The sequence below is a fragment of the Sus scrofa genome, chromosome 3, assembly GCF_000003025.6.
Source record: "Sus scrofa isolate TJ Tabasco breed Duroc chromosome 3, Sscrofa11.1, whole genome shotgun sequence".
NCBI classification, from domain to species: domain Eukaryota; kingdom Metazoa; phylum Chordata; class Mammalia; order Artiodactyla; family Suidae; genus Sus; species Sus scrofa.
In genome coordinates, this window is record NC_010445.4 from 38910730 (window position 1) to 38931776 (window position 21047).

At 47.1% G+C, this 21047-nt stretch overlaps 1 protein-coding gene across 7 annotated transcripts in view; it reads right to left on the bottom strand.

The window, feature by feature from the left end:
- The window catches only part of ZNF263 (zinc finger protein 263), a 46511-nt gene that overhangs the window by 4577 nt on the left and 20887 nt on the right, over positions 1 to 21047 (bottom strand). For 2 of the 7 annotated variants that reach the window (XM_013995720.2, XM_021088097.1), the window contains 4 exons: positions 17046 to 17754; positions 1841 to 2672; positions 642 to 822; positions 140 to 213 (listed from right to left, as the gene is read on the bottom strand). In XM_013995720.2, the coding sequence (XP_013851174.1) occupies positions 140 to 213; positions 642 to 822; positions 1841 to 2227 (642 nt within the window). In that variant the 5' untranslated portion in view covers positions 2228 to 2672; positions 17046 to 17754. Of the gene's footprint in view, positions 1 to 139; positions 214 to 641; positions 823 to 1840; positions 2673 to 2843; positions 3195 to 17045; positions 19378 to 21047 lie in introns of those variants that run through there. The other 5 variants (XM_021088098.1, XM_021088099.1, XM_013995723.2 and 2 more) reach the window with 5 other exon arrangements.

Here is a 21047-nt window from a genome sequence, read left to right on the forward strand (position 1 = left end):
AAGCGAGGTGTGGAGGAAACAAAGAAGGCGGGGGGGATGCATGTAGAGGGAAAGAAAGGACTCTCTCCAAGTGGCCAGAGGACCCCACCCCCTCAAGAGCAACTGGGGGGGGGGGGGACAATGGGAACTTCCACATCACCTGGGGCCCAGTCAGCTCCTTGTCTTCCATGTTTCCTCCGGGAGGAAAGAGAGAAAGCCAGGGAGCAGATAATGCTGAAGGCGACAGAAATTATGATGAGAACGGCATTCCTAATTCTCAGCAACCCACGGATTATTAAAACCCAGTATCCAATCCTCAACACCCAGTCTCTGCTCTGAGGATCCAACACTGAACGAAAGAGGGCAACCGAGGCATAATAAGGCGATACCCAGGATGACAGAGTACCAGCAGCCTTCCCAGCTGGCCCAAGCATTAAAGCCCCCCTCCATCATTCATCAAGCTCTAAATGTTTTTCTGCACCCAAAAGGGCTTACTAAGCGATCCCCCACCCTTCTCCCACACCCAGTGGAACTCACACCACTTCTAGCTCTCACACGCCACACCTGAGACCCCTCCGGGCGGAAATGCCCCCTCCTGCCCAGGTCAGGGGCAACCCCAAAGCCCCTTCTCCCTCCCACCTGCCCAGATAACTGTTCCTCACCCCTCTCCTTTACAGTCTGGGGGTCCCTTTGGGGGCTGGGGCCTAGCAGCTCCTGCAGCCTGGGGCCAGGGCTTCGCTCAGTCTCCATTGGCTCCAGCTTGAAACTCGGTGACTCTGCTGCTGTTTCCAGAGGTAAAGGCTCCTCCAAAAGCACTTCTGTTCCCCGCCCATGGTTTGTGACCTGGGAACCAACCCACATCACTCATCATCACGACAGGACCCAAAAGGAAGAGAGATTAGCACAGAATTCTCAGGGCAAGTCTTCAGCAGAGAATCACTGGCAATCTCTCTGGACCCAGGAAGAGAGAAGAATGGTTTACACCAAAGGCTTTTCTGATCCCATGCACACTTGAGAAAATGCGTGTGAGGGATGGGGGTGCACTCCCAGCACACACCTGCCCCACACAGCTCTTCTGATACACCTCACCCCCTCCTGCTTTCCCCCTGCCTCTTCTATTCCTCACTAGTACATAAATTAAATTTGGGTGGCCCTGGGGGCAAGTGCCCGTAGAGCCTGAAGGTCCAACTGTTTTTCTTTTTTTCTTTTTTTCGCTTTTTAGGGCCACACCCACAGAATATAGAGGTTCCCAGACTAGGGGTCCAATTGGAGCTACAGCTGTCAGCCTACATCACAGCCACAGCAACAACTTCATGGTTCCTAGTGGATTCGTTTCCGCTGTGCCACAACGGGAACTTCCCAAACTGTTTTTCTAAGTCCACTCTTAATTGCCACCCAGTTTGGCAGAAATTTAGACTGCTGACACTAACTTAACAAAAGCTAACAACTATTACGCACTAGCGGTAAGCCAGGAGTGTGATCAAAACTACATGCTGGTCCCCCAAATCCTTATTTTCATTTTACCAGTGGCAAATCTGAGGCCCAAGAATGTTAGGTAATTTGCCCCAAATCCCAAACCTAGTAAGAAGCAGAGTGAGGATCTGAACCCAACGAGCTAACTCTTGGGCTTACAGTATGCAGAGACACTGCCTCCACATGGAAACAGAGCACTCTTCACTGCTAACTCTGTCCACCCGGGGAAAATCTGGAGAATGAAGGTTCCTCGACACACTACAAAAAGGCCTCTTGCCCATGTAAGGCCTTCTCAGGGAAACCAAGTAAATTCGTATGGGGCAACCACCGCAAATAAAACAGTCCTCGGGGCCAGACAAACCGCAAATAAAACAGCTCTTTCTCTCACCTTTTTCCTCAGCCTCCCAAGCTCTTTCTGCATATCTTCCACAAGAGTCACCGCTTCCTCGCCGCTCTCTGGATGCAGCTCCTGCACCCTGCTCTGGATCTCCTGGGGCAGGATGGTCAGGAACTGCTCCAGCACCAGCAGCTCCAGGATCTGCTCCTTGGTACGCATTTCAGGCCGCAGCCACCCATGGCAAAGCTCCTGGAGCCGGCTGAGGGCTTCCCGGGGCCCAGAGGCCTCTTGGAAGCGGAATCTTCTGAAGCGCAGGTGGGAGGCCTCCGGGCTGGGCCGTGGGTCTGGCGGGGGCAGCTCCTGGCTCCAGGCGCAGTCCTCCTCCAGTTTCACTATCAGGAGCCCTTCTCGGTCCTGGAAGGCCGGACCCAACGCCATCTTCAGGTCCCCGGTCAGCCTTGGCCCCGAAATCAGCTGCGCCCGCCTAGGAAGGCGCCCCGGGCCCCAGGCACGGATGGCCGGCGTCTGCAAGAACCGGGGGAGGAGAGGAGGCCCGAGGCTCCAAATCTGGGCTCCAGCCCGGCGCTTCGGGCTCCAGTGCCTCGTTCTCAGCTGCTCCCGGGAAGCCGCCGCGCCAACCCCTGGCCCGCCCCCCAACACCGCCCCAGCGCTGGACCTCAGCACTGAACTTTTCCCTTCACCGCAGACTCACACCGGACTCCGAGCTCTGCTCCCACGCCGGAAGTCTCAGCGCGCGTCAGGCGTCAACAGCCAATGGCGCCTGCTCAGGATCAACTTCCCGGTCACGTTCGAGAACTGTAGCGCCCATTGGGTCAGGTCTCGCCACACATTCACCGGTGACCAATCAGAAGAAAGGATTCGCCTGCAGGGGCGGGACAAGAGGGGCCAATTGAAGAAGGGAGGCGGAGCCAGCTGAGGAGTCCACAAGATCCCAGAAGCCCCTGGAGCGGGGTCGCTAGGTCGGTTAGTGAAGATTAAGCCCAAGCCGAATGTGCCTGACGGGCTACCGGGGTCAAAATCACTCAAAGCTTACTGAAGTGCAGACCTCCGAGTCGCGCGAGATCGTGCGTGTCTCAGTAGGCGGGGCCCTAGAATCTATGTTATTCAGCTCCTCCAAGAAATTGTTCCGCCAAAGACAAGTTTGAGAATCACTGTCCCAACCAAAGCGGATTTCAAGGCCGTCCCCACCACACCAGTCGGAGCTGGAGGAGAGGGCCCCACCGCCCAGGCAGCCTCGGAGACAGAGCCACTAGAGCCACGGTCTCCTGGGCAGCCTGCTCCGCGCCGGGAGAAGAGCGAATCGTCCATGTCCGTGTCTCCGCAGGGCCTGCCGGGAGATGCAGTTGGTGGCGCGCTCGCGCCTGCGCCCTGGAGGTGCTGGCGGGGCGGGGAGGCGGGTCCCAGGGCCGCCCCGGACCCAGCATGCACCACCGGCTTCCAATTTTAAACTTGCCCGAGGCGTGCCTTTTATTGTCCCGCCTTGCAAGGGCAAGAGCGTTATTCGTCAAAGTTAGCCGAGAACCTTCTTTGGAGGAGCGAATGGAAGGAAGCCCTGTCTGGCACAGTAGAGGCTTTGTGCTGGTGAGGGCAGGGCTACCCAGCTGTGAGGCAGGTGACCCACGGTCCAGGTGGGCCCAGCTCCTGCATACCCTACTGCGACAGTCAGCCTCGTGGGCTCAGAAGGAAGAAGGGTCTTGGGATTGAATCGTGACAAACAGTAATCCTTTACTGAGCGTCTGCTTACTTGCAACCGAAACCTCGCTACGCAAAAGTGTAGAGACTAGATGCTATAATCACTCCCTTGTTTTTGTTTGTTTGTTTTTTGTCTTTTGAGGGCCACACGTGCGGCATATGGAGATTCGCAGGCTAGGGTTTGAATTAGAGCTGTAGCTGCCAGCCTACACCACAGCCACAGCCACGCCAGATTGGAGCCGCATCTGCAACCTCCGCCGCAGCTCAGGGCAACTCCTTAACCCACTGAGAGGCCTAGGATCAAACCCACAACCTCATGGTTCTTAGTCGGATGCGTTTCTGCTGTGCTACAAGGGGAACTCTTATCACCCCCTTGTTACAGAGTGTCAGTTAAGTCACTGGCCCAGGATCACAGTTTAGTCTGTTGCAGAAGTTCAGGCTGCTGTGATGATGAAAAGTGATGTGGGGACGAAGAAGGTGGAGTTTGAATGAGAGAGTGGAAGGAGCTTTGAGTAATTTGCTTTTTCTTGTTCCACTCCAGAGAGGAGGACCACAAGCTGTTGTGGCAAGTGCAGACCCAGAAGCTTCCTGGCACACAGGCTGGTATTGGTCCATTTCAGAAAACCTTGTTGAGACATGTGACCTCAGAGGCCTCTAAGACAATTTTTTCCATGTTCTAGACATATTTCAGGAGACAAGAGATTCTAATAACCGCTATTATTCTAATAACCATGATTATTAATAATTCTAATAACCCAATAACCACATTTCTTGCATTTACTACATCATCTCAGACAAATTATTTAATCTCACTAAGTCCCAAACCTCAGTTCCCTCATCTATTTCGAGGGGATAATACTACATCCACCTTATAACCCTGAGGGACAGCTAAATGGGCTAACATTTGTAGGATGCTTAAAATCATACCAAGTGCTTAATATGAATTCAGTATTAGCTGTTACTAATGCGCAACAAGTTCCTGAAGGCTTAGCATTGAAAAAGCCACTTGGATTATTACGTAGAATGTGGGGCATGGGAATGTTTGCAAAACTGCACATACCTTGAGGTGGTAAGAATGAAGGATGAACCATGTGTTGAGTTCCCTCTGATTCTAGGTTATTAACAGGTACTGAAAGGTAGGTAGACTTTCAGAGTTATCCAGAATTACTGATACTATTCCTCCATTTCTTTGAGGCCTATTTGTATTCAGATAGAGCAAGTAGCTTTTATAGATGGTCTTTTATAACTAAATACCAATTTGATTAGGGGTAGAGTTCATTTGGGGCAGGAGTCCTTAACCTAGAGTCCATGAAATTCTAGAGTAGCACTGTACAACAGAACTTACTGGGATGGTGGCTACTGAACACCTCAGATTCAGCAGTGTTGGGAGTTCCCTGGTAGTCTAGTGGTTAGGACTTGGGGCTTTCACCATTGTGGCCCAGGTTCAAGCCCTGGTCTGGGAAATGAGAGTCCCAAGAAAATTTCTAAAAATTTTAGCTAGTGTTGTAAACTATCGTATATAGAATAAGCAACAAGCACAGGGAACTATATTCAATATCCTCTGATAAACCATAATGGAAAAGAATACGAAAAAGTTTATGCATGACCGAATCACTTTGCTATGTAACAGAAACCAACACATCATTGTGAATCAACTAGACTTAAATAAAAATTAAAAAATTCAGCTAGTGTTGCCAAGAGCATCAACACAGTTCTAGAGGATCACATGGATGGATTGGGAGAGTCTGTAAACCACATGTGTATATGTATTTTCCAGGAAGTGAATCCATGGCTTTCATCAATTTCTCTAAACCATGGCAAAGATTAAAAACCACTCATCTTGGAGTTCCCATCGTGGCGCAGTGGTTAACGAATCCGACTAGGAACCATGAGGTTGCGGGTTCAGTCCCTGCCCTTGCTCAGTGGGTTAGCAATCCGGCGTTGCTGTGTGCTGTGGTGTAGGTTGCAGACGCGGCTCCGATCCCTTGTTGCTGTGGCTCTGGTGTAGGCCGGTGGCTGCAGCTGCGATTTGACCCCTAGCCTGGGAATCTCCATATGCCGTGGGAGCGGCCCAAGAAATAGCAAAAAGACAAAAAAAAAAACCAAAAAAAACACAACCACTCATCTTACTGAAAATTAACTTAAGGAAGTAAGTTTGCCCTCTTTAAACCACTGTTGATTTTACTTTTTTTTTTTTTTTCTGCTTTTTAGGGCTGCACCCTTGGCATAAGGAGGTTCCCAGGCTAGGGGTCCAATGGGAGCTACAGCTGCCGGCCTACACAGCCACAGCAACACAGGATCCGAGGCACGTCTGCGACCTCCACCACAGCTCACGGCAAAGCCAGATCCTTGACCCACTGAGCAAGGCCAGGGATTGAACCCACAATCTCATGGTTCCTAGTCAGATTTGTTTCCACTGCACCATGATGGGAACTCCTGATCTTACTTTCAAGTTGGTCATTCAACAATGCTGTGAGCATTTGGGGTGCAGAGGAAAATTCATGTATAACTTTACAGCTGGCCTTCCATACCTGTGGTTCTGCATCCATGGATTCAACCAACCAGAGGTTGTGTAGTACTGTAATATGTATTTACTGAAAAATTTCCATATAAAAGTGGACTAACACAGTTCGAATGTTCTGTTCAAGAGCCAACTGTGGGAGTTCCCTGGTGGCCTAGCAGTTAATGACTTTGTATCATCACTGCTGTGACTCAGGTTTGATCCTTGGCTTGGAACTTCCACATGCTGTGGGCACAGCAAAAAAAAAAAAAAAAAAAAAAAAAAAGCCAACCATATTTTCTTGTCCTCAGCTATTGATGGCTCCCTATTATGTAGAAGAAAAAAACCGATTTTGAATTTAAGATTTAAAAAAAACTACTACTCCTGCTCTTAGTTCTCATGTTACCAAATTGTCTCTAGAGCTCCTTTCAGTCCTGCCCTGGGTCTTACAGAGTCCCTTGCACTCAAGGGGGAAGTGTTTTCTATGCCTGGTTTTCAGACTGATATTTGATAAAATCTACAGTGTTAAGACTTTGATGGGCGTTCCTACCGTGGCGCAGCAGGTTAAGGATCCATTGTTGCTGCAGCTGCTGCTCAGATTTGATCCCTGGCCTTGGAATTCCATATGCTGCAGGTAGCCAAAAAAGAAAAGAAAAAAAAAAAAGAAATCTAATCATAAACAAAATAGTGACTTTGAATAGCATTTCATTTGAAATACATTTTATTTTTATTTATTATTATTATTATTATTATTATTTTTTGTCTTTTTGCTATTTCTTGGGCTGCTCCCTCGGCATATGGAGGTTCCCAGGCTAGGGGTCGAATCGCAGCTGCAGCCACCGGCCTACGGCAGAGCCACAGCAACGTGGGATCCGAGCCACGTCTGCAACCTACACCACAGCTCACAGCAACGCCGGATCGTTAACCCACTGAGCAAGGGCAGGGACCGAACCCGCAACCTCATGGTTCCTAGTCGGATTTGTTAACCACTGCGCCACGACGGGAACTCCCTGAGGAAGCTTCTTTAAAACAGAAAAAACCCCAGGACACTGCATCCATTCATTGTTCCTTTAGAGGGGCCATTCTATATGGTTCTGTTTTATTAAAAAAATCTCAAACTAGGTGAAGTACGTCTGAAAGAGAAAGACAAATATCATATGCTATCACTTATATCTGGAATCTAATATGTGGCACAAATGAGCCTTTTCACAGAAAAGAAACTCATGGACATGGAGAACAGACTTATGGTTGCCAAGGGGGAGGAGGAGGGAGTGGGACGGACTGGGAATTTGGGATTAATAGATGCAAACTATTGCCTTTGGAATGGATAAGCAATGAGATCTTGCTGAGTAGCACTGGGAACTATATCTAGTCACTTATGATGGAGCCTGATCATGTGAGAAAAAGAATGTATATATGTACATGTGACTGGGTCATCTTGCTGTATAGTAGAAAATTGACAGAACACTGTAAACCAGCTATAATGGAAAAAATAAAAATCATTAGAAAAAATAAAAATAGGAGTTCCCTTTGTGGCTCAGCAGAAACGAATCTGACTGGGAACCATGAGGTTGCTTATTTGACCCCTGGCCTCACTCAGTGGGTTAAGGATCCCGTGTTGCCGTGAGCTGTGGTGTAGGTCACAGAAGTGGCTCAGATCCCACATTGCTATGGCTGTGGTGTAGGCTGGCATCGGTAAGTCCAATTGGACCCCTGGCCTGGGAATCTCCATATGCTGCAGGTGCGGCCCTAACAAGCAAAAAAATTAAAACATTGAAAATAAAATAAAAATCGTGTTTGTTAAAAAAATTAAAAAATGAAAAACTTATAAAAAGACTAAAATTATTTAGAAAGTCAGTGTGGAAATCCAGACTTAGCAAAGTTTACAGATCCTCACAACTGCTCTAGAGAGAGAGAACCCTGAGAATTCCAACCTGGGAGGGCCCCTCTATGAGAGACTGACTGAGCCCCAGAGGGTAATTCAGGAGAAGAGCCTCACAAGTACCCTGGCTGTGAGAGAAGCTTCCTTTGTCCAGATCATTATACACCTGACGTCATTACACAGGAGAGACCCCATGAGTGGACCAGACTTTCTGGAAAGCAATTTGGCAGTGTGTTTTAAGAAGCTTGAAACATTTCTCCTCTTTTTTGGTTTGTTTCTGTGCTGGGAGCCACAAAGTGGCTAAGAAGAATAATCCTGTGTGAGGCCTAACTGTAAGCAAAGCTACAGCAGAGGTTGAAGAAACTGCAGCTGCAAAGCAGTTTCGAAGAATCCCCCAGCTGATCCTGTTTTGTAAAAATTTCTGAAATATGATTTCCTCTTCTATTCTTGCGCTTCTTTTCTGTCTGACGCTTATGTGTGTTGTGAGTCATTCTTGGCTCATAATATGGGGACTTTCTCAAATTCCTGAGCTTCCACCCAAGTATGGGCCATTATTTACTTATAAACCTAAGCCCTTGTTAAATAGGTTGAAAACAATTGAACCATGCATAAAGAACTTTCCTAAGAATGGGAAGTTTCCCTTCAGAGGAGTAACAGTAAATATTACGCAGAACTGCCATGTAAGCCTGGAGATTTTTGTTGGACTTTGGTCCACCCCCATGGAGATAGATTAGGGGGTGGTTTGGGTGTTGCCCATGGCCCAACAATTGTGGATACTATACAAGATATATTTTTTTCTACAATAAATGCTACCTGTTGGGACCCAGCAGGTGGAAATTATTATTATAATTGGCAAGATTTTTTTGATATATAGATTTTATAATTAATAAAGATTTTTATAATAGATAAGGTTTATTTAAGACAGTTTATGTTCGCACAACCTGCTAATGGTTTGAGGTCAGCCTGACCTCGAAAGCAAGCCACGTGTGAATACCCCACTCCCTATCAATGGCTATTCATGCCTGCTAGAGGAGCACAATAGGTAGTTTAGGCAAGAATATCTATCACCTTATGCCAAATCATTGTTAAAGCAAAAATTAGATACCTATTATTCTGCTTGCTATTTACTTATTTTCTAAGAATAAAAGTACAGTTTGTACATAATCTTCATTTAAAATCTAAAACTAAAAGAATAGTTTGGAATAATAAATTAATATATATTGTTGTTTGTATAATCATGCATAAGAGTAAAATGTATAAAAGCTGATGCTCTCCCTTCAATAAACGGGTCATCTGCAGCACTTGCTGAGGGAGTTGGCTCCAATTCTTTCCGCACCTGTTTGTAGCCCCTCCTCCTGTTCGTCATCTCCTGGCTGCTGGGGCTGGACCCCGGCATTTCTGGTCGCACCTGTGGCATATGGAAGAAGTTCCCAGGCTGGGGATTGAACCCAAGAGACAACGCCAGGTCTTTAAACCACTGTGCCACAGTGGAAACTCCCACAATATTTCTCCTCTTAGCAGCAGTTCCACATCTGAGAACTATTCTGAGTGGGAAAAACAACATGGCAACAATAGAGTCTTTACACAAACATCCATCCAGAAACTCAGAACCTCCACGGGTTCCCCACTGCCCTGATAATAAAGCCGATTCCTCCACAAGGCTGTAAAGATCCTCGTGACGCAGGCAGGCTCTGAATTGCAGCAACAAGCACTGCACTGGACTCCCGCCCCTTCCCAAGTCAGAATTACTTTCTTGGGCTCCCTTGGTGCTTTGTTTAGGGATCATTTTTAGCACTTAACACAGGTCTCCTTGGCTGGGAGGGTTAACTGCAATCGTATTATGATGCGATTGTGTATACTGGGAGGGCAGGGGAGGGTGCAGGTCACACGCATGACTGGAGCTTTACAAGATAGAGAACAGCTATAATTCATCTCTTTATCTCACAAAGTGCCCTGTACAGACTAAACATTAATAAATGTTTGTAGCTTTAAATCAAGAGAGATGTAGGCATTCCCACTGTGGCTCAGCTGTAATGAACCCGATGAGTATCCATGAGGACAAAGGTTTGATCCCTGGCCTTGCTCTGTAGGTTAAGAATCCAGTGTTGCCGGGAGCTATGGTGTAGATCGCAGACAGGGCTCCAATCCTGGGTTGCTGTGGCTGTGGTGTAGGCCGGCAGCTACAGCTCCAATTGGACCCCCAGCCTGGGAACTTCCATATGCTGTGGGTATGGCCCTAAAAACACCAAAAAAAAAAAAAAAAAAAAAAAAAAAAAGAGAGAGAGAGAGAGGGAGAGAGAGATGTAAAATAGCTCTTGAAAACTAAGCAGGCAGAACATTGCATGGATATGCTGTTATGCTTCTGAGCATTTTGAAAAGATAAGGGCAAAAAATAGTGCCCAACTCATAAATACTATAAAGATTAATGAAATATATTCAAATGAAGGCTCCATACAAAATAAACTTCCAATAAATATCAGTGTATTTTATTTCTAGTCTTTATTGTTTAACAATAAAAGCATTTAAAACTATGAGTTTTCCTTTAAGTGCAGCTTTGGTTATATCCCATAATTTTTATATAGAATATCCTTATTTGATGATTTCAAAATAGTTTGTCATGGCAGTTGTTATTATTTCCTCTTTGAGCCAAGAGTTGCTCAACCGGTCAAGCTGGTCAACAAACTTTGCTCCTATAAAAATTTTTTTTTACTGCATTGCTTAGAAAATGAGAGTCATTCTGTTTCTGCTTTAAAAAGTTCATTTAAGTTTTCTTGTGGGCTTATACTTAATTATTCCCTCAGTCCTAGAAAACAAGGCTTCTCTCTGTAGGAAATGAATCTACAATAGTCTTGGACCTCTTGAATACTTGAATATTTTTATATCTTTGGAAGCATCCTTGGTGCTGTGTGAAGGGGACGTGAGATAGAGGAGTTTAAGTTGCTTCCCATTTCTGCCTTCTGGGTCTTTTTTTTTAAACTTCCTCTTCCCTTGCTGAGAGGTTTTAAAAACAACAAATAAAAAATTATTTTATGATTGTAGAGCAACTACAATGAGAATATTAAAAAAATTAAAATTTATCTTATGGATTTTATATAGCAATAATAGTTGCCTCGCTATTAAAGCTGACAATGAAAGTAGGAGCCTAAAGAACCCAGGAGAGGCTCATCCTTTCCTCTAGCTGAGACAGTCCCCTCTAAGAGGCTGTCTTATTTTTTGACAGCAGAGAGACCCTGCAGGGGCCACTCTTAAGATTTTTTCAATTGTGACTTTACAGCATCTGCAGTAATTTTCTCAGCGTGTTGAGGATACTGTCTAGGTTTAAATCAGGGAACTCAGGGAATAGACTTGTGAAATCCACCTCCAAGGGGATCACAATATGGTGAGGAGAGAGATACCGACCACTTTGCCCTGCTGCACCTGCAGTCACTCTCACATTGCCGAAACCATCCTAAGGGCCCTTCTGGAACTGTCACGATCTTTAATTCTTTTATCTTTGGCTTTTTAGGGCTGCCGCGGCAGCATATGGAAGTTCCCAGGCTAGGGGTTGAATCGGAGCTGCAGCTGCCAGCCTACACCCCAGCTCACGGCAACGCCGGATCTTTAACCAACTGAGAGAGGCCAGGGATTGAACCCAAATCCTCATGGATACTAGTGGGGTTTGATAGCACTGAGTCACGATAGAAACTCCAATGATCTTTAATTCTGAAATGAGTACCCATTCTGAAATTCTGTCATTTCTAGCCTAGTGATCTGGGCAGACTAATCTCAGAAACACCCAAAGCTCAGACTTGAGCCTCCAGGCCTGGTTTCCCTGCATCTTCTCAAGCCCCCTATAAAGATGTGGAAGGGGGCAGGAAGAACTCAGATATTGGCCTCTCCTTAGCATTTATATTCAGTTTCTTCAGCCCCTAAATCTGGATGTTTTAATACCTGGAATGGCGGGGGGCGGGGGGTTACAGTTAGCTTCCATCCTGTCTTTTCCAGTTTGCATTGTTGGACAGGACAGCCGAGCGGTCTACCAAGGCCTATCTCCACATGCCATTGGTAAGGGTCTTAGAAAATGAAAATATCATCAAACTTGTGGTATATTTTACCTATTTGCATTTGTCATCCTTAACACTCAACACAAGCACACAACGGAGGGAGCTCCCGTCGTGGCTCAGCAGAAACGAATCTGGCTGGCATCCATGAGGATGAGGGCTGGATCCCTGGCCTCACTCAGTGAGTTAAGGATCCGGCATTGCTGTGAGCTGTGGTGTAGGTCGCAGATGTGGCCTGGATCCTACATGGCTGTGGCTGTGGCTGTGGCTGGTGGCTACAGCTCCGATTTGAACCCGAGTTTGGAAACCTCCATATGCCATGGGTATGGTCCTAAAAAGACAAAAAAAAAAAAAAAAAAAAAAAAGAACATGACTGGGTGTTTTACTGACAATAACTTCAAAATCTAAAACCTAAGGCCTTTCACAAAGCTGAAATGATATCAAATGGCTCTAGGAGAGTCTATCCATCCTTACTTTGCTTTCTATAGTACCTCTTTAGTCATCTCCCCCAAACTGGGACCCTTCCTAAGGAGGAGCAAGAGTGGAGGCAGCAGCAAGGAACTAGTGGCCCCTCACCTTGGTCTGGGGTGGGGCGTACTTCAACTGCCTTAACTTCCTAGAAATACAGTTCACCCGGACCAGATGGAGCCTCTCCTCTAAGAGGTTCCTTTGAGGGTCTTCCCAGTGCTAGAGTCCCCAACAATGACCAAGGCGAGGTCATCAAAGGCCTTTTGCATCTTGTTGGCTAGGAGAACTTGCTCTCGAAGGCCACATAAGACAGCTGGCCACCCTGAGAGTGACACGAGATGGCCCAGAGGTTCATCGTTTCTTATCAAAGACACAACAAAATCAAGCAGACACCATAACATTTATTAATGTTGAGTGTGGTCACCCAGGTATTTATGTTCTGTGTATTTGAACTAGTTCGTTACAAATAGATCCATCTCCAAGGAAAGTGGCAGATTGGCATAATTAGTAAGGGTATCTCAGGAAATCTCATGGTTGGTTTGAAGCAGCACTTGCACTACAGCCTGGGAAAAAACTCTTCCAGAAAGAGGAAGAAAGCTGTAGGTTCTGCTATGGGGAAGGTGATGGGGAAACATGGGGGCGGGATCTTCGGCCTTGGCCCTGGCAGGGCTTCCTGTCAGTCCTGCTGAGATGCTGGAAGTATCTCTCAAAATTGTGCCATTTTTCCCCCCAAGAACTTGCTGGCAGAAAATGAACCACTAACATGTGTCTTCTTCCCAAAGGTTCCACTTCCCAAAGGCCCTCTTCCCAAGGCTTCTCCTAGAAACCAAGGGTGTGGCAAGACCCCTCAGGGTCTATCAGGCAACTCCAATGGGGTAGAGCTTCCCCTGGGAAGTAAACAGGCAGCTTGTAGGATTCATGTTATTCCCCCAAAGTGTTGTTTTCTGTCCCAAGAGCCAGTTTGCTCAACAAGGTCCATGAGCAAAGGACTTGCAGGGTAGAAATCAGACCAGCACAGGCAGAGCTGCTCACGAGCTGTTTCATCCTGCAGCTGGCTGTAGCAGGAGGGTGAAAGATGCCACCCACTTAACTGTGAAGTTCGAAGGGGGCTCCATGGGGAACAGGAGTCCTCCTGGGAAAGGACGGACCCAGCCTTTTACCATCAGTGACGGCTTCTTGCAAGTCCACGACCAGGTTCTCACACAGCCGATCCACTGCTTTGCCAACAATGATTAATGGCTGGCACGTGCTAAGGCCCTACACTACAGGTCCTGGAACAGCCACTCACAATCTAGACCAGTGGTTCCCAGCCACGTGGACACTGGAGTCACCTGAGGAACTTTGAAAAACTGAGACCTGGTGTCTTCGTTCAGCAGAACTTCCAAAATGAAACACCACAGCCTGGGTAGCTTAGACTCAACAGAAATTTCTCACAGTTCTGGAGGTTGCAAGTCCAGGGTCAGGGTGCCAGCATGGTCAGGTGAGTCCTCTCTTGCAGGTTGCAGACTGCCCACTTCTGGGTCCTCACATGATGGAAGGGGAGCTCTGTGGGGGTCTCTTTTATAAGAGGATTTATGCCATTAATGCAGGCTCCACACTCATGGCCTAAGCAACTCCCAAAGGCCCCACCTCCTAATACCATCACACCAGGCCTCAGGATTTCAACATATGGATTCCGAGGAGACACCAACATTCAGACTATAGCACTTAGGTACCACCCTCTAGAGATTCTGATGTATTTGGTCTGAGGATCAGGATTCTTTAAAGCTCTCCAGATGATTTCATGTGCAGCCAAAGTTGAGAGCCACTGATCTAGACATTAATTTGAAGAACTGGCATACCTAGTTCTCAGGGACGTTTTCCTCATCTCAAACTGAAACTCTAAGCATTAATAACTCCTCATTACACTCTGCTCCCAGCCCCTGGCAATCACGGTTTTCTTTTCTGACTCTGTGAATCTGACTCTTCTAGATACTTCATATAGGTGAATACAATATTTGCCCTTTTGTTGTTGGCTTATTTCATGTAGCACGTTTTCAAGATTGATCCATGTTGTAGGATATAACACAATGTCCTTCCTTTTCAAGGATGAATGAGTAGGTAGGTGTATTCTTCATCCAGTGTCACACAACCTGTTCATTTCAGGGTCAGCATTTTCACTCCGGAAGACTGACCCCAGGGCCTGTGCTATGAAGGCATATAAAGCACTCACATGATGCTTGGTACATAGAAAGTGCCCAATATATGTTGTCACCCATCACAGTTCCAAAGCCATGACTTTTAGTATTTTGATAGATACCTTCACCTGTCTCCACCAATGCTTCAGACTTGGAAAATATTTTCTGAGCTCTTTGATGTCCAGTTTTAGCTTTGACTCATATAGTCATTTTCTCCTACTTCGTGCAGTTTTAAGAACTGTTTCCACATTGTAAATCAACTCTATCTGAATAAAAAATATGTATATCTGAAAAGAACTGTTTCCAGCTTCCTGCTTCTGTGGAGATGGGAGTGGGAGGGGTGGGGGGCGTGGGGGTGGGGTGGGGGGTGTCCACTGTGCTTCCAGCGGCAGCTCCAGAGACCACGCGCTCCCTCTCCAGGACTTCAGATGAAAGGCCACCTACATTTTGGTACTGATCTGCTGCTGAAGAAGTGCTAAGGCGTTCCTGGGCAAATGGCCTTTTAGTCACTTCAGCTATTTCAATCATATTTTTAAAAATTTTAGCTTCTGCTCTATATCTTCAGGGGAGTTAAAGCATGAGACCTTATGCTCTCATTAAAGAATTTGTCTACATTAATGTGCAGTGTGTGTAGGTATGTGTGTGTTTACTTTGGAGTTAGGTCTGTACTGTTTCCTTCATTATTGGAAAACCTCAAAAATGACTTGAAAACTTCACATATTTGTTTCTCTATGGGCACAGTCTGCTTTTTTAAAATGCTTTTCCTAATCCTTCGCATTCCAGTGAAAAAATATTCCAGGCAATGAATTTTTTTTTTTTTAATGGTCACACCCTCAGTCAATGGAAGTTCCCAGGCCAGGGGTCGAATGAGAGCTGCAGCTGCCGGCCTATGCCACAGCCACGGCAACACTAGATCCGAGCTGAACCTGCAACCTTCACTGCAGCTCATGGCAACATGAGCTTAATCCAGTGAGTGAGGCCAGGGATTGAACCCACATCCTCATGGATACTAATTGGGTTGTTACCATTGAGCCACAGGGGGAATTCCCAGTTAATGAGATTTTTTTACTGTAAAAAATAATGAGCAAAATATGACAGTCTTTCTCTAAGATTAAGCTTGCCATATTTTGTTTTGCCTTATTTTACACTGAAAATATATTCACAGACTGTGTTCCATATGCCATAAAATGTTTAAATAGTCACTGAAAACCACAAGAATGTATGGAGGACACAGAGTAAAAGCATAACCTCCAACCCCAGTTCCACTCTCTAGAGGTTGCCGTGTTATATCTTGAGTCTCTCTTCATATATTTAAATTTTAAAAATACAACTCCGATTCGACTCCTAGCCTGGGAACCTATGCCGGAGGCAATGCCCGAACTTTTTCATCTTTTTAGGGCCGCACCCTTGGTATATGGAAGGTCCCTGGCCAGGGGTCCAGTCGGAACTGCAGCTGCCGGCATTTGCCACAGCAACGCAGGATCCCAATAGCCTCGGCGACCTACACCACAGCTCAAGGCAATGCAGGCAGGATCCTTAACCCACTGAGCAAGGCCAGGGATCGAAACCCGAGCGAATCCTCATGGATACTGGTCGGTTCCTTAACGGCTGAGCCACGACGGGAACGCCTTCCTGGGTATTTATTTTCTTTGGATTCCTGCAGTACATTTGGATCAAAGGAAATCTTTCTTGAAGGTGAAACGTAAAGATGTAAACCAGTTAAAAATTAGGGGCTGCTCTAGAGACCAGGGGTGGGGGTGGGGTGGGGTCTAGGCGTAGAGCCCCATCCCCTCCCCGCTAGATTTCTCCAGGTGGACCTCAGAAAGCCCACAAACGGATTTCTCATCCAGGCGCAGTGGTTAACGAATCCGACTAGAAACCATGAGGTTGCGGTTCGATCCCTGGCCTTGCTCAGTGGGTTAAGGATCCCGCGTTGCCGTGAGCTGTGGTGTAGGTCGCAGATGGGGCTCGGATTCTGCGTTGCTGTGGCTCTGGCGGAGGCCGGCGGCTACAGCTCTGATTAGACCCCTAGCCTGGAACCTCCATATGCCGCGGGAGCGGCCCTAGAAAAGGCAAAAATACAACAAAACAAAACAAAACAAACAACCCCCCCCCAAAACCCACGAACCTCCCCTCAAAATGATGTAGGAAAAAAGCATGCGCTTTTTTATGAAAACAAAAAAACCTACCACTACCCCTATGGCCCATAGCGTTTCACTAGATTTTTCAAAGAGAACCGTGATGCGAAGAAGTTTAAGAATCTATACTCTAGCGCTCCTGTTGACAGCATGAAAACCGAGAAGACCGCTGTGCGGTGCTGGTGTTTGGTTGAATGATCCTTTTCCTTCACAGCTCTACACGGGCTGGAAGTTATCGTTTACCCACCGCTCTCCTCCCCAGGTGAGAAGCTCCCTGGGGCAATGACCAACCTCACCCCGACCCAGTAAGTGGTACATAGTGGACCCTCGGAACATACCTGCCGTAAATACGAGTGAACGGCATCTGCAGGTTCCTGAAGGGCGAAAGGCTCTGGGGATCCAGGTCCCCAGTGCACTCCCAGCGCCTCAGCCCGCGAGCCCCGGGCCGCCGCCAGCCGCACTGACTCCACATCCCCTAGCGGGCCGAGTACACCAGCAGCCACCGCCGCTCTCCCGGCGCAGTGGGCCAGCAGCTGCCCCGGCGAGAAGCAGCTATAGGCCGCGGGGGGGCGTCAATCCAGGCACCCTTCGGGAGACGTAGGTGCCAGAGTGCCCGCCCACCCCTCCTCAGATTGGCTCCGAGGACTCCCGCGGCCCTCTGGGAGATGTAGTTCAGCTAGACGTCCGCACAATTGCGGAGGCGGCAGGTGCAGACCCCGGTGGTGGGGCGGCGGCGAGTCCCGCGTCCCAGGGGTCGCTGGTCCTCCTGCAGGTTTGCGTAGTCCCGGAAAGATAGCGCGCGGGACCGGACTCGACCCCAGCGCCTGCTCCCCTGTGGGTGTCCTGAGCTGACCTTCCCCTTTATCCTCGGGCTGTCCTTCCCGCAGATACACCGTTCCTGCCCTAAGTGCGGGGCTTGGGCAGAAGGAGTCCTGGAGGTGATGGCCATGCTAGGGCAGGGATCTCCCGTCCACCTCCACGGTTCCCGCTCACGACGTGCCAGGCGGTGGAACACCAAAGAATGAAGCAGGCACTTCTGTAACGGTGCTGGAAAAGTTTGCAAACATTATCTCATTGAATTCCCTAAACGACCCCTTTGACAGACAGGAAAACAAGTTCAGATAAGTCGAGTGACTTCCCCAGGTCGCACAGGTCCTAGATTTTGGAATCCCATATGTCCCCACCACTCCGTGCAGTTTCCAAACTCAAGAACAGTTTCGGAGCGAGGCTGAATAGGAATACTGCAGGACCGGGGTCACCTCTGCCTGAAGTGAGAAGGAAGGGGCTCAGAGTTGGGGAAGGATCAAGTAAATCGAACTTCAAAGGGCAAGGGGAAGGGAGAGCAGTTGCCTTTGGTGGTCAGGACTGCATGCTCAAGGCCAGCCTCCTAGTAGGGTCCCCATAAATATCGCTAGAACAATTTTTTCCCCAATTTTTAAAATTAGAAAATGTTTAAATACATGCAAAATTAAACAGTAAAATGAAACCCACTTACCCTCCAACTAGATTTAACAATCAAGGTAAATGGTGTATATAGTACTTTGTAACTTACATAAAGTCTCTTGCTTAAGGTTACCATATTGCAAACGAAGCTCTCATTTGCTGAGCTAGTTGGAGACTATTCTGACCCCATCACTGTGCCACCTCTGACAGGTCAAAGCCACCCACCACCCCCAATTCTGGGAAGCTGGCTTCCTCTCCCTCCTTTCCTATCCTGCTCAGGAGGCTGTGTAGGTTGTCCCAGAACTTGGTTCTCCTCAGAAAGCACAGTTACAGTATGTTTCTCAGTGGGAAGTTTATGGCCTGGAAATTCACCTTGAACTTGAATGGTTAAGCCTCTCAAAGTCTCAGATTTCTCCCTTAAAATTCAATATACTGGTGGGTGAGGGAGAGTGTGGGTCGCAGTGGGATCTTTTATTTTCAATTGCAGATTAACGCAGGAATGCTTTCATGATCTTCCCAACAGGTTTTTCCAATTCTCTTAATAACAGATTATGTATTATATTCAAATATGACAAAGCTCCTTTATCATAATGGCTGGGAGGACAGGACTGATATTTGCTTAGAAGCTAGGCTAATTACAAAATGCTTTTTACAAAATATCTTCTCTTATTGTAAAAGTAATACATATTGGTTTTCTTTCTTTCTTTTTTAATAGGTTCCCAGGCCAGGGACTGAATTTGAGCCTCAGAACCCACTGTGCTGGAGATCAAACCTGCACCTCCGTGGCAACCCAAGCCACTGGTCTAATTCTTAACCCACTGCACCATGGTGGGAACTCCAGATTTTGTTTATATATTGATTTTAAAACCCCAAAATGATGCAAAAATGCATCATTGATTTTAAAGCCCCAAATGACACAAAAATGATGTGGTATAAGGTGCAACCCTGATGATCAGGAATGGAATGAAGGTTGGTTTCTGAGCTATGCATCACTTAGGAAGGCAAAGGTTGGACCCTTTGCAGCAGTTGTATGGGGTTTAAGAGTCATCATGTCCCCAAATAACGGCACACATGTAGTCACAGGGGTACAAGAAAGAAGAGTTCATCGACACCACAATTTCCTTGTTAAATCAAACATTTAAAATGCATCCCAGGAGTTCCCATTGTGGCTCAGTGGTAACAAACCTGACTAGCATCCATGAGGACGCAGGTTCAATCCCTGGCCTCACTCAGTCAGTTAACGCTCCAGCACTGCCCTGAGCTGTAGTGTAGGTTGCAGATGCAGCTCGGATCCCGCATTGCTGTGGCTGTGGTGCAGTATGGCAGCTACAGCTCTGATTGGACCCCTAGCCTGGGAACTTCCATGTGCCGCGGGAGCAGCCCTAAAAGATAGACAGGTAGATATATAGAGACACAGACAGATAAATAAATAAAATGCATCCCAAGGATGATAATTCTATTTTCCCATTTATTTGTTTTTTATTTATCTATTTAATTATATATATATATATTTTGGTCTTTTTTTTTTTTTGCCTTTCCTAGGGCCGCTCCCTCAGTATATGGAGATTCCCAGGCTAGAGGTCTAATTGGAGCTGTAGCCGCCGGCCTACACTACAGCCACAGCAACATGGGATCCAAGCTGCTTCTGTGACCTATACCACAGCTCACGGCAACACTGGATCCTTAACCTACCAAGCAAGGCCAGGGATCAAACCCGCAACCTCATGGTTCCTAGTCAGAGCTACGATAGGAACTCCGTCCCATTTCTTTGTTTTAAAAAATCACTGGAACCTCAAAAAATGTAAGCTTTGGGAGCCTCTCTTGACCTAAGAAGGACCTCAGTGGCATTAAAACTGCCTTTCAAGAAGTCCGTGTCTCAGAATAGCCCCTGTTGCAAGAAGTGTCACTGAAATTGCCAAACATCCTGCTGTGAACTGGAAAGCCCCGCTTCTTGCCCGATTCTGTCAGAGGTGCCTTAGTCTTAGCTCAGAGGAGTTTCCTGGCCAGTCTGGACAGCGTCAGAGATCCCAGGAACACAAAGGCATGTGCAAGGCATTGTGCAATTTCATCATTTCTGCCTCAGCAGAGGGAGGCTGACTTCCTGAATCCTGTACAGGTCCTGGTCCCAAAGAAACCCCAGGTAACACCCTCTGGCCCAACCTGAGAATTTCCCACATCTGATGTTTCCACCGTAAAGGTGCATTTGGGTGCATCCATTTTTTAGGGAAGATGTCGGCTTTGGCTGTTATTTTCTTAGCAGAAAACTGGATGTTGTCAGCTGTTAAACACCAAACACTGAATCCTCTGTAAAGCATGTAGATCAATCGGACATTAAACTAAATTCAACCAACTAGAAGTCATGGAAGGCTTGATCCTAGGTTGGCCATACACAGGGCTGTTTGTTCAGTCAGGCATCCGAATGTTGTAGCTGACCTGTGGAAGCGGTCAGCATGACCCATTTTGAGCCTTGTTGGTCATCTGAAAAGGTGACCTCCATGGTTAGTGATGAGTAAAATTCAGTTTCATCACGCAGGGAGGCAGTATTACAAGGTGGTTAATAGAGGGTGTTTGAACCCTGGCCCCGGGCAAGTCTCTAAGCCACTAAGCCAGGGATGATGGATGCTGCACCGAAGGGGGACTGCAGAGATTTCAGGGAATAATGGATAGAAAGCAAGCTGAGCTGTGCCTGGCACAGAGGAAGCACTTTTGAAGGCTGAGTGTATCACTGGCAAAACATCTGTCAGCCAACATTTCCTGAAAAAGAAAGTTTAAACCAGGATGTGCACATGATGCCAACTAAGTGACAGAAGTTCCACCATTTTGCAACCACCACTGTAGCAACTGATTTGGGAAGGGATCATCCAGGAATTCTAATAGCAGCGGGTGAAAGACCATAG